Source organism: Nerophis ophidion, linkage group LG11 (assembly GCF_033978795.1).
Source record: "Nerophis ophidion isolate RoL-2023_Sa linkage group LG11, RoL_Noph_v1.0, whole genome shotgun sequence".
Taxonomy (NCBI): Eukaryota; Metazoa; Chordata; class Actinopteri; order Syngnathiformes; family Syngnathidae; genus Nerophis; species Nerophis ophidion.
The window spans coordinates 20592527-20606641 of record NC_084621.1 but is presented as its reverse complement, the minus strand read 5'-3'; the positions used below and the strand labels follow the sequence as shown (position 1 = coordinate 20606641).

General features: G+C 38.6%; 1 protein-coding gene across 4 annotated transcripts in view; it reads left to right on the top strand.

Moving 5' to 3' along the window:
- The first annotated feature begins 2292 nt into the window (after nucleotides 1–2292).
- Nucleotides 2293–14115, top strand: part of necap1 (NECAP endocytosis associated 1) — a 20140-nt gene continuing 8317 nt past the window's right edge. For all 4 annotated transcript variants that reach the window (XM_061915346.1, XM_061915345.1, XM_061915344.1 and 1 more), the window contains exons 1-5: nucleotides 2293–2441; nucleotides 9460–9560; nucleotides 13462–13566; nucleotides 13632–13713; nucleotides 13805–13913. In XM_061915346.1, coding sequence (XP_061771330.1) covers nucleotides 2341–2441; nucleotides 9460–9560; nucleotides 13462–13566; nucleotides 13632–13713; nucleotides 13805–13913 — 498 coding nt within the window. In that variant the 5' untranslated portion in view covers nucleotides 2293–2340. The remainder of the gene's footprint in view (nucleotides 2442–9459; nucleotides 9561–13461; nucleotides 13567–13631; nucleotides 13714–13804; nucleotides 13914–14115) is intronic.

The window sequence follows — 14115 nt, the reverse complement described above, 5'->3', positions numbered from 1 at the left end:
TACATTTCAGCATTAATGGTGCCTTCACAGATGTGTAAGTTACAGTACCCATGCCTTGGGCACTAACACAACCACATACCAACACACATGTTGCCTTTTACACTTTGTACCAGATGGTTCTTTTCCTCTTTGGACGTCCAGAGTTTCCAAAAACAATTTGAAATGTGGACTCATGAGACCACAAAACACTTTTCCACTTTGCATCAGTCCATCTTTGATGAGCCCGGGCCCAGCAAAACCGACGGCATTTCTGGGTGTTGTTGATAAATGGCTTTGGCTTTGCATAGTAGAGCTTTAACTTGCACTTACAGATGTAGCGACAAACTGTAGTTACTGACAACAGTTTTCTGAAGTCTTCCTGAGCCCATGTGGGGATATCCTTTACACACGGATGTCGCTTTTTGATGTAATACCGCCTGGTGAAATTCCTAAATTCCTTGCAATAATTCATAACATCATTGATTTTAAATATTATTTTTTTGAGCAGTAAAATTTTAAAACAGTTACAGAAAATTCCTCAAATTATTCCAACATAAATGTGTTAAAAATAATGTGAACATTTTTTTTTTCACTTTTAACGTTTAAGTCTTTAAATCAACTTTAGATCCATCCGTTAATTATTTGTTTAGTGGGTTTTTTTTCAATTTACTTTTGTTTGTTTCATGCTCTACTTGTAAAATTAAATAATAATAAATAAATAAAATGTGTTTTTTGGGGGCAAAAACACAAAATAGGCAATATTTTCACTAAAAACATTTTCAAAGTGGAATATTTGTTAGAAGCAATTAAATCCTTAAATGTCTCAATAATTCATAACATCATTGATTTTAAATATTATTTTTGGAGCAATAACACTTAAAAACAAATACAAAAAATTCCTCTCTATTTATTTGAACATAAAAGTGTTTAAAATAATGTATACAATTTTTTTTATTTTACTTTTAACGTTTAAGTCTGAAGATCAACTTAAGATCCATCCATTGATTATATGTTTAGGGTTTTTTTTGCATTTACTTTTGTTTGTTTCATGCCCTTTTTGTAGTAATAATAATAATAATAATACATTTAAAAAACATTTTTTTATGGCAAAAACACAAAATATGCAATATTTGCACTGCAACATTTTCAAAGTGGAATATTAATGAGAAGTAATTAAATCCTTAAATGGGTCAATAATTCAAAACATCATTGATTTTAAATATTTTTTTTGGAGCGATAAAATTTTTTTTTAAATTACAGAAAATTCGTCAAATTACTCCGACATAAATGTGTTAAAAATAATGTATATATTTTTTTTCATTTTACTTTTAACGTCTTTAGATCAACTTTTAATGCATCCGTTGATTATAAGTTCATTTTTTTTATTCATTTACTTGTGTTTTTTTCATGACTTTTTTGTATTAATTATGATAATAATAATAATAATACTTTTTTTTTCATGGCAAAAACACAAAATATGCAAAGTTTTCACTCCAACATTTTTGAAGTGGGATATATATCAGAAGTAATTAAATCCTTAAAAGGGCCAATAATTCAAAACATCATTGATTTTAAATATTTTTTTTGAGCAATAAAATTGAAAAAAAAAAATTACAGAAAATTCCTCAAATTACTCCGACATAAATGTGTTAAAAATAATGTATATATATATATATTTTACATTTTACTTTTAACGTTTAAGTATTTTTGATCAACTTTATATCCATTCGTTGATTATAATTTTATGGTTTTTTTGCATTTACTTTTGTTTGTTTCATGCCCTTTTTGTAATAATAATAATAATAATAATAATACATAAAAAATGTTTTTTTAATGGCAAAAACACAAAATATGCAATATGTAGTGGTTTACAAAGGAGTACATTTTAAAGTATTTACGCTAGTGATCTTTTTACTTCCGTTCACGTGATTAATAATTTTTATTTATTTATTATTTAATTATTTTTTTTTATTTTTCCGTTGACGTGATCAATCTTTTTATTTATTTATTTATTTATTTTATTTTTTATTTTTTTCTGCTTGTTCCTTTTGGGGTCGCTGGTCGGCTGCATTCGGGCATGACTCTTAAATCTCTACGAATTCATTAAACCGTAATGGCAAACTTAGAAAGGCAGGTAAAATCTTTATGTTGATGTATAGTACAAATGTCGCGGTAAAGATGTTAAATATGACCATAATACTGAAGGTGAACGATAATCACAGAAAATATTTCAACAATTTGAGCATTATTTCACCTTAAAGTTAGTCAGTGAAATTGAAGTGCGCCACTACTTTGTACCCTACGGCCCACCACATTTACCAATAACAGCGGCAAGCGACTGACCCCAATTGAAACGTCAAGATGGCGACGGAGGGTCACTTCGAGTATGAGTCGGTCCTCTGTGTCAAACCTGAAGTCAACGTGTACCGGATCCCACCCAGAGCATCCAACCGGGCTATCAGGTGAGGGCGCGGCGGTGGCGGCTGCGGCGGCCGGACCGCGAGGTCGGACGAGAGGTTCCGGCGGCGACCTGATTGATGTAGCATCATGCTAACCGCTAGCATGCTGTTTGATGTAGCATCATGCTAACCGCTAATAGCCATCAGTCAATGTTTATATATATATATAGCCTTAAATATCTAGTGTCTCAAAGGGATGCACAAACCACAACACAAACCACAACGACATCCTCGGTAGAGCCCACTTAAGGGCAAGGAAAACTCACACACAGTGGGACGACAGTGACAATGATGACTATGAGAAACCTTGGAGAGGACTGGATATGTGGGCAACCCCCCCTCCCCCCCTCCCCAGGGGAACCGAAAGCAATGGATGTCAAGCAGGTCTAACATGATACTGTGAGAGTTCAATACATAGTGGATCCAACACAACCATGGGAGTCCAGTCCAAAGTGGATCCAACACAGTAGCGAGAGTCCCGTCCATAGTGGAGGCGGATCAGCAGCTCAGAGATGTCCCCAGCCTATAAACAGGCGAGCGGTCCATCCTGGGTCCCGACTCTGGACAGCCAGTACTGCATCCATGGCCACCGGACTGGACCCCCTCCACAAGGGAGAGTGGGACAGAGGAGAAAAAGAAAAACGGCAGATCAACTGGTCTAAAAAGGGGGTATATTTAAAGGCTAGAGCAGGGGTCACCAACCTTTTTGAAAACCAAGAGCTACTTCTTGGGTACTGATTAATGCGAAGGGCTACCAGTTTGATACACACTTAAATTGCCATAAATAGCCGATTTGCTCAATTTACCTTTAATAAATACATTCATATATATATTTAAAAAAATGGGTATTTCTGTCCGTCATTCCATCGTACATTTATTTTCCTTTTACGGAAGTTTTTTTTTTGTAGAGAATAAATGATGAAAAAAAAACACTTAATTGAACGGTTTAAAAGAGGGGAAAACACGAGGAAAATTACAGTTTGAAACATAGTTTATCTTCAATTTCGACTCTTTAAAATTCAACCAAAAAAAAATGAAGAGAAAAACTAGCTCATTCGAAACTTTTTTAAAAAATTTTAAAAAATAATTTATCGAACAACATTAGTAATTTTTCCTGATTAAGATTAATTTTGGAATTTTGATGACATTTTTTAAATAGGTTAAAATCCACTTTGAAATAAGATGTAAATTTGATTCTACAGATTTTTTAAATTTGCCAGAATAATTTTTTTGAATTTTAATCATAATAAGTTTGAAGAAATACTTCACAAATATTATTCGTCGAAAAAACAGAAGCTAAAATGAAGAATTAAATTAAAATGTATTTATTTTTCTTTACAGTAATAATAAAAAAAAAATACTTGAGCATTAATTTAAATTGTCAGGAAAGAAAAAGAGGGAATTTAAAAGGTAAAAAGGTATATGTGTTTTAAAATCTTGAAATCATTTTTAAGGTTGTATTTTTTTCTCTAAAATTGTCTTTCTGAAAGTTATAAGATGAAAAGTTAAAAAAAAAAAAAAAATTATTTAAACAAATGAAGACCAAGTCTTCAAAATATTTTCTTGGATTTTCAAATTCTATTTGAGTTTTGTCTCTCTTAGAATTAAAGATGTTGAGCAAAGCGAGACCAGCTTGCTAGTAAATAAAAAAATAAAAAAAATAGAGGCAGCTCACTGGTAAGTGCTGCTATTTGAGCTATTTTTAGAACAGGCCAGCGGGCGACTCATCTGGTCCTTATGGGCTACCTGGTGCCCGCGGGCGCCGCGTTGGTGACCCCTGGGCTAGAGTATACAAATGAGTTTTGAGGTGAGACTTAAATGCTTCTACATTTGCATTATACAGTCTGATGGCTGTCGGTATGAAGGACCTCCTGTGTCGTTCCGTGTTGCATTTTGGGAGTCTGAGCCTTCCACTGAACGTGCTCATTCTCTCCGCAAGGTCCGAGTGTAGTGAATGGGAGGTGTTGTCCATAATGGCTAAGAGTTTTGCTAGACTTCTCCTCTCTTGATACCACCGCCAGAGAGTCTAGCTCCACTCTTACCAAGTTACTGGCCTTCTCTACCAGCTTGTCCAGTCTGTTTGTGTCCCTCGCTCTCAGCCCGCTGCCTCAGCAAGCCACGGCGTACAAGAAGGCGCCCGCCACCACCGACTCGTAGAACATCTTCAACATTTTTGTACAGAGGGTCTCAGCGTGTTTTGACTAGGGATGAACCAAATAATTGGTAATCGAATATATTCGGCCGAATATGGCAAAAAAAGCCACATTTGGCCTTCGGTGGAATGAGTTAAAAGCAAGGCCGAATAGTCGCGTGTGACGCAATGATGCAATTTTTTGACGCGGTGACGCAATCAACCAAGGTGCAGTGACGTGGTTACGTAACCCGGCGCCTTACTGAAAAATGTCAGCAGTGTGGAGATATTTTAAAGTCTCGGAAAGTGACAAAAGTATTGCACTTTGCAAAGAATGTTCAGCCAAGCTGTCTTGAGGTGGTGCCTCGTGGCCGACGTCTTTGAGAGGACGAAAAAGTTTGTGACTGACAGTGCCAAAGCAAACGGAATCACAAAGAAAGTAATGGAGTTTATGGCTTTGGATGATCAACCGTTTAGTGTTGTACAGGACATTGGCTTTCGGAGACTCATGGAGCACATTGAGCCCCGTTACACGATACCGAGCAGACATTGTGTGTGTTTGCTGTTTACAATATTAGCCTGTTGTGTAAGCTACCTGTATAAGTGTATGAGGTTACAAGCACACACTTACCGAGATTTACTGGGGCCTCTGTTTACATTATTAGCCTGTTGTGTAGGCTACCTGTATAAGTGTATGACGTTACAAGCACACACACTTAATTGAGATTTACTTGAGCCTTCTGTTTACATTATTAGCCTGTTGTGTAGGCTACCTGTATAAGTGTATGATGTTACAAGCACACACACTTAATTGAGATTTACTTAAGCCTTCTGTTTACATTATTAGCCTATCTACTGTGGCTAAGCAGACTTTTGCCGAAAGGACAATAATTCATTTGTTGTGGGTTTATCCACTTTAATGCACTTTATTTTTTTTGGGAATGCATGTTTTGTTTGAAGGCCTAATATAAATGAAAAACTTTGTGCTTTCTCTGAAAAGCAAAGGCTACCTCGAATATTAATAAAATGTCGATATTCAATAATAATTCACTTTATTTGAAAAACATGCCTAAAAATGTATTCTAGGCTATTTATGCAATATAAAAAAAATTGTGAAAAACTGCAATAATTATTCGGTATTCGGCCTTCAGCCAAGCGTTTAAATTTTATTCGGCTTCGGCCACAAATTTTCATTTCGGTGCATCCCTAGTTTTGACCCATCCAGCTTGTTGTCGATGTGTACTCCGAGGTATTTATAATCCTCAACCATGTCCACATCCACCCCCCTGATGTAAACAGGGGTCACCGGAGTACTCCTCGTCCTTCCCAGGTCCACAACCAGCTCCTTGGTCTTCGTCACATTGAGCTGGAGGTGGTTCTTTCCACGCCATGTGACAAAGTCCTCCACCAGTGCCCTGTATTCCTCGTCATCACCATCCCCAATACACCCCACTATCGCAGAGTCATCAGAAAACTTCTGAAGGCGGCAGGACTCTGACTGATAGTGGAAATCGGTGGTGTAAATGGTGAAGAGGAAGGGGGAGAGGACGGTGTTGCTGACCAGCCTGTCAGACACACAGTCCTGCAGTCGAATGTACTGTGGTCTGTCAGTCAGGTAATCTACAACCCAAGACACCAAGGGGGCCTCCACCTGCATCTTCTCCAACTTCACACCCAGTAGCCCAGGCTGTATAGTATTGAAAGCACTGGAGAAGTAAAAAAAACCTTACCCACACACTGCTTGCAGGCTTGTCCAGGTCGGTGTGGGCTCGGTTCAGTATGCTGTTTGATGTCTCATCATGCTAACTGCTAGTATGCTGTTTGATGTCGCATCATGCTAACTGCTAATATGCTGTTTGATGTAGCATGATGCTAGCTGCTAATATCTTGTTTGATGTAGCATCATGCTAACTGCTAATATGTTGTTTGATGCAGCATCATGCTAACCGCCAGTATGCTGTTTGATGTAGCATCATGGTAACCGCAAGTATGCTGTTTGATGTAGCATCATGCTAACCGCCAGTATGCTGTTTGATGTAGCGTCATGCTAACCGCCAGTATGCTGTTTGATGTAGCATCATGCTAACCGCTAATATGCTGTTTGATGTAGCATTATGCTAACCGCTAGTATGCTATTTGAGCTAACCTCTTGTATGCCCTTTGATGTAGCATGCTAACCACTATTATGTCTTTTGATGTAGCATCCAGCTAGCATGACGTTTGTTGTATGTGTGTGCAATACATACACTATTACAGAAAACTACATTCACAATTGTGGTTTGTATTTACGATTCAGCCAATATTTTTATTTTGTTGTGATTGGCAGTCCTGTATCCGCAGACATACGATATATTGCCAAAAGTATTTGGCCACCCATCCAAATGAGTGTGAAATTTGGTGGAGGAGGAATTATGGTGTGGGGTTGTTTTCCAGGAGTTGGGCTTGGCCCCTTTAGTTCCAGTGAAAGGAGCTTTGAATTAGGGCTGGGCGATATATACGATATATCGCAGGTTTGTCTCTGTGCGATATAGAAAATGACTATATCGTAATATTCGAATATACGTTCACACGCAGGACTTTTAGCTGCGGGCGTACACTTCAGGCTCTCCTCGCTCTTTCCTGTCTCTCCTTCTCACAGACAATCAGGCTTACATACGTCACACGTCACATACACACCCTCGCAGGGCAGAGGCAAAAAAAAAAAAAGGGCAGAGAGGTAGCGACGTGGCTAATGTTAGCCGCTAATGTAGCCGTACGAGAGAAAAAAAAGGTTTCGGATCTGGAAACAAATGAAGTAAGACTTAATTCCCAATAAAAACAGCAGGGATTTCATCGTCTGGCAGTGGTTCGGCTTCAAGTGGGAATATGTCGAACAGACAACCGTAATTTGTCAAGTGGGGGGCAAAAGCGTTGCTATAAACAGTAGCATTACTGCTAATATGTAGCATCGTTTGTGAAGTCACTTGCTAGAGAATGAAGAGAATTTCATAACCTTAGTAACATACCACATAATGAAGGACAAATACTATTTGATTTCCTGTTATGCAACTAATTTTTATTTGACACTTAAAATGTCTCTGACAAGCTTGCAATTTATGTTTTGGAAATGACTTGAATGTTTGTGCCATTGCTTAATAACTTTAATAAATACACTTTTGGTCAATTGACTTAGTTGTGATTTCCCTCTCTGCATGAAAGTTTAAAAGTAGCATATATTAATGCAGTATGAAGAACTATGTTTTAATGTAGACACATAGAGTCATCATACTGCTGTGATTATATGCATCAGGTGTTCATTCAAGCCCAAGGCAAAATATCGTAATATATATCGTATATCGCGATATGGCCTAAAAATATTGCAATATTAAAAAAAGGCAATATCGCCCAGCCCTACTTTGAATGCTCCAGGATAACTAAACATTTTGGAAAAGTCCATGCTCCCAACCTTGTGGGAACAGTTTGGAGCGGGCCCCTTCCTCTTCCAACACGACCGTGCACCAGTGCACAAAGCAAGGTCCATAAAGACATTGATGACAGAATCTGGTGTGAATGAACTTGACTGGCCTGCTCAGAGTCCTGACTTGAACCCGATAGAACACCTTTAGGGGGGAATTAGAACGGAGACTGAGAGCCAGGTCTTCTCCACCACCATCTGTGTGTGACCTCGCCAATGCGCTTTTGGAAGAACGGTGGAAAATTCCTATAAACAAACTCCGCTACCTTGTGGACAGCCTTCCCAGAAGAGTTGAAGCTGTAATAACTGCAAAAGGTGAATGACATCATATCGAACCCTATGAGTTGGCAATGGGATGGCACTTCAAGTTAATATGTGAGTCAAGGCACCGACCGGAGATGTTGACATGTGGACCGGTGTTGGGTACCACCAACCGGAGATGTTGCCATGCGGAGTTTCAAGCACTCTTCATTCTCTAACGGGGGACTTTTCCAAATGATGCTACAAATGAGCAGTGGTGCTACTTTTTGCAGCAACGCTTTTGCCGCATACTTGACATATTACGGTTGTCTGTTCAACATCTTCCCGCTTGAAGCCAAACCACCGCCAGACGATGGACCTCCTGCTGTTTTTCTTGTTGCCAGATTGGAACCTTCTCTCTCTCGTCTTACCGCCTGCACGGCTCCGCTAGCATCACAGCTAACGTTACCCATGCCGCTACCTCTCTGCTCCGCGAGGGCGTATACGCATGGGACTTATGTAAGAAGGTGCGCTTGCTGTCTGTGAGAAGGAGAGACAACAGTGGGAATGCCTGCAGCTAAAAGCAACTGCGTGAGAACATATACTCCAATATCACAATATAGTCATTTTCTATATAGCACAGAGACAACCCCGCAATATATTGAGCAAATCGATATATGGTCCGGCCCTAGCTGCTATCCTTCTTTGTGTGGACATTGTTGAATGTCATGTGATGTACGGATGTACTTAGTGGACGCCGTAAGTTTTTGCTGTCGTCCAGCAATCCGTTTCTGTTTAGCATTACTTTCGTTTTGCATAGCCGCTGCCTTTTTCCTTTCCCTTTTTGTTCATTTTTGGGGGTTTTTACCGCTGTGGTCTGCATTTTGGGATCACAACAAACCGTCCCCGTCTCACCCGACACATTCCGACTTTTTACAATGAACTAGTTGCTGCCACCTACTGACATGGAGTATTGCGTGGTTGTCCTGCCGAGTTTTACACAGCACAGGCACTAAGCCACAGCACATTATTTGCAGATTATAATTATTGATTCGCAATCCATCTTTTTCCGCTTATCCGAGATGATTGATTTGCAAAAAAAAAAAATTTGGACCAATTACTAGTGTGCCACGACAGTGGTTGAAAAACACTGCTCTGCTCTATGCAATTAATGTCTGTATGCTTGTGTTTCCCAGGGCTGCTGATTGGAAGCTGGACACTCCTGATTGGTCGGGACGCATGCGAGTGGTGGCGAAGGGAAAAGTGGCCTACGTGAAACTTGAGGACAAAATATCAGGTGAGCGAGAATGAGGCAAGGCCTGAAGTCTTTATTGTGCCGTACAGCAAAATAAAACGCCTTAGAATTGGCCTCGGTTCTGCTCCATGATGAGCTCCCCCCTGATTCATTATCTATGCACGCTCAATATTATTATTATTATTTCCTCTCCTTTAATGGGCTCGGCACACACATCGAGTAAACTTTCAGTTGCCATACCCGTCAAGGCGGAACAACCCAGGTGGACAAAAGCATGAGAGACGGGCGACCGTTTTAGGGATTGCTTCGACCTTTATTTACCCCGGTTCTCTCTCTCCAGAGCTACACTGCAAAAAGTGAAATCTAAGTAAGATGAAATATCTCAAATAAGGCTGATATTTGCTTATTTTCTGCCTGATAAGTTAATTCTTCTCACGAAGCAGATTTTATGTTGGAGTGTTTTACTTGTTTTAAGTGTTTTGGTCCTAAATGATCTCAGTAAGATGTTACAGCTGAGATTTGATGACCTACCATATTTTTCGCATTATAAGTCTCTCTGGAGTATATGTCGCACCGGCCGAAAATGCATAATAAAGAAGGAAAAAAACGTATAAGTCACATTTTTGGGAGAATTTATTTGATAAAACCCAACACCCTGAACAGACATTTGAAAGGCAATTTAAAATAAATAAAGAATAGTGAACAACAGGCTGAATAAGTGTACGTTATATGAGGCATAAATAACCAACTGAGAAAGTGGCTGGTATGTTAACGTAACATATTATGGTAAGAGTCATTCAAATAACTATAACATATAGAACATGCTATACCTTTACCAAACAATCTGTCACTCCTAATCGATAAATCCCATGAAATCTTCTTCCTCGATGTCTCTTCTAAACAACTCTGCCGACTCCAAGGGTATGCGCCGCTACTTCTTGTCGTTTTTTGCTGCATATTTCACTACGACCAGCTTGTAATTTGCAGTACATGATTTCCTTTTCGGTGCCATTTTTGTTCAGCCCTTCTCAGTTTCTATAGGTTACCGCCAACGATGAAATGATCCATTTAAATAGCTACAGCAGTAGCATATAGCAGTTAAATGGTAAATGGGTTGTACTTGTATAGCGCTTTTCTACCCCTTTTTAAGGAGCCCAAAGCGCTTTGACAGTATTTCCACATTTGCCCATTCACACACACATTCACACACTGATGGCGGGAGCTGCCATGCAAGGCGCTCAGGACCCATCAGAGGCAAGGGTGAAGTGTCTTGCCCAAGGACACAAATGACGTGACTAGAATCGTAGAAGGTGGGGATTGAACCAGTAGCCTTCCGATTGCTGGCATAGCCACTCTACCAACTTCGCCATGCCGTCCCATGATCCACAATGCACTTCTACCATGACCCTCCCCCGCAGAATTCTTATTGGCTGACGTGTATGTGACGATTCCTGACGGGTGTGTGACGATTGCTGACATTTTCTTCGTCTCTTCCGCGAATGAGATAAATAATATTACCGTATTTTCCGCATTATAAGGCGCACCTAAAAACCTAAAATTTTCTCAAAAGCTGACAGAGTGCCTTATAATCCGGTGCGCCTTATATATGGACCAATATTGAGCCACAATAAGCAGTAGAAAATGGATGAATGGAGGTCTCGCAGCTACAATAAGCAGCCGCCAACTTAATTTTCCCCCGTAGAAGAAGAAGCGCGCGGTGCATGCTGGGATATATGACTGCGGGAGGCGTGCCGTTTCTGTGTGTTTATGTAAAGACCCAAAAATGGCTCCTATTAAGAGACATGCTTCCGACGCAAAGTTTAAACTCAAGGCGATCAGTCACACAGTAGAACACGGGAATAGAGCAGCAGCGAGAGAATTTAACATTAACAGCAGCGACACTGACTCGTTTAAAGACGACTTCGACGAGACGTCCATGTTGGATGCCGTATTCGCCCAACTGTTTGATTTAAACACTGAAGAAGAAGAATTTGAGGGATTCGTGGAAGAGGAATAACTTAATAAAGTGAGTTTTATATGTTTATTTTGTGTGTTGTGTTGTGTTGTGTTGTGTTGTGTGACATTATCGTTTGAGCAACATTGAGTTATTGATATAATATTGTTTTGCACTATTTCGAGTGTTACTATATTGTGATTGCACTAACGTTTGATTTACCGTAACAGTATCAGACTGTTTTTTACGTGTTTTTTGAATCGGGGAAAATAATAAAACAGCTGTTTATTCATTTTGGGAGTGAACGGAGTTGTCAGAACGCTGGTTTGTAATCTATTAAAAAAGTTTGACTGACCTATCCGACTGTTTTGTTGACATTCTAAAGCAGGGGTCACCAACGCAGTGCCCGCGGGCACCAGGTAGCCCTTAAGGACCAGATGAGTCGCCCGCTGGCCTGTTCTAAAAATAGCTCAAAAAGGCAGCACTTACCGGTGAGCTGCCTCTATTTTTAAAATGTTATTTATTTACTAGCGAGCTGGTCTCGCTTTGCTCGACATTTTTAATTCTAAGAGAGAAAAAACTCAAATAGAATTTGAAAATCTCAGAAAATATTTTAAAGACTTGGTCTTCACTTGTTTAAATAAATTCATTTATTTTTTTACTTTGCTTCTTACAACCTTCAGAAAGACAATTTTAGAGAAAAAATACAACCTTAAAAATTATTTTAGGATTTTTAAACACATACCTTTTTACCTTTTAAATTCTTTCCTCTTCTTTTCTGACAATTTAAATCAATGTTCAAGTAAATTAATTTTTTTTATTGTAAAGAACAATAAATACATTTTAATTTAATTCTTCATTTTACCTTCTGTTTTTCTGACGAAGAATATTTGTGAAATATTTCGTCAAACTACTTATGATTGAAATTCCAAATAACTATTCTGGCAAATCTAGAAAACGTGTAGAATCAAATTTAAATCTTATTTCAAATTCTTTTGAATTTCTTTTAAAATTTTTGTTCCCGAAAATCTAGAAGAAATAATGATTTGTCTTTGTTAGAAATATAGCTTGGTCCAATTTCTTATATATTCTAAGAAAGTGCAGATTGGATTTTAACGTACTTAAAACATGTCATTAAAATTAATCTTAATCAGGAAAAATTACTGATGATGTTCCATAAGTATTTTTTTTTTTTTTTTTTTTCAAAAAGATTCGAATCAGATAGTTTTTTCTTTACATATTTTTCGGTTGAATTTTGAATTTTAAAGAGTCGTAATTGAAGATAAACAATGTTTCAAAATTAAATTTAAATTTTTTTCGTGTTTTCTCCTCTTTTAAACCGTTCAATTAAGTGTTTTTTTCATTATTTATTCTCTACAAAAAAACCTTCCGTAAAAAGAAAAAAATGTACGATGGAATGACTGACAGAACTACCCATTTTCTTCATATATATAATAGATTTATTTATTAAAGGTAAATTGAGCAAATTGGCTATTTCTGGCAATTTATTAAAATGTGTATCAAACAGGTATCCCTTCGCATTAATCAGTACCCAAGAAGTAGCTCTTGGTTTCAGAAAGATTGGTGACCCCTGATCTAAAGGATGCATAACGCAACCCCAGCCTCTAATGTAGTATATATTCTTTTTTTTTTAATTAGTTTTTTTAAATAGGCCATTCATCGAATGTGCGCCTTAGTGCGCCTTATAGTGCGGAAAATACGGTATTTGATATTTTACGGTAATGTGTTGATAATTTCACACAAGTCGCTCCGGAGTATATGTCGCACCCCCGGCCAAACTATAAAAAAAACTGCGACCCTTAGTCCGAAATATACGGTATATTGAGTAAACTCCATGCAGGTGACACCAAACACCAGGCAGGTAGAATATGCCATTGACGTGCATTATCGCGATTGGACGGAAGTATTAAAAGCTATATGAATTATATGGTACGTTGTTTATACCCTACGTGTGGTGGCACCCTGCAGGAGAGCTGTTTGCCCAGGCGCCCGTGGATGAGTATCCTGGCATCGCCCTGGAAACAGTGAGCGACTCGAGCCGATACTTTGTGCTCCGCATCCAGGATGATAACGGTGGGTGCTTAGTGTTCTGTTGTTGTTGTCGCATGAGCATCATTTGACACCATTTCTCTTCGCAGGCCGCAGTGCCTTCATTGGCATCGGGTTTGGGGACCGAGGGGATTCCTTTGACTTCAATGTTGCACTGCAGGACCATTTCAAGTATGTCAACAATTGCAGTTCTAAACACATACTTGGGCTTTACTCAGTTATTTTGAATATATTTGTGTGTTGATGACTCTGGTGTTTTCAGGTGGGTCAAACAGGAAGATGAGTTCAGCAAACAGGCCCAGGCTCCAGACTCTACTCCAAAACTAGACCTGGGCTTCAAAGAGGGCCAAACCATCACACTCAACATTGGGGTAACAACAATGGCGGCACCATGGAAATTAAAACTACTTTTGTCCCATTTCAAAACTATTTCCACATATCATGGCGAGGGTGTATATTTATTCCATCTGCAGATTAGGGTAAAACATTTTTAAAAATATGTCATTAAAATAATCGAGTATGCTATTGCTGAAAACTATCTAACTGTATAAATGTTTTATATTGGTCTATAGA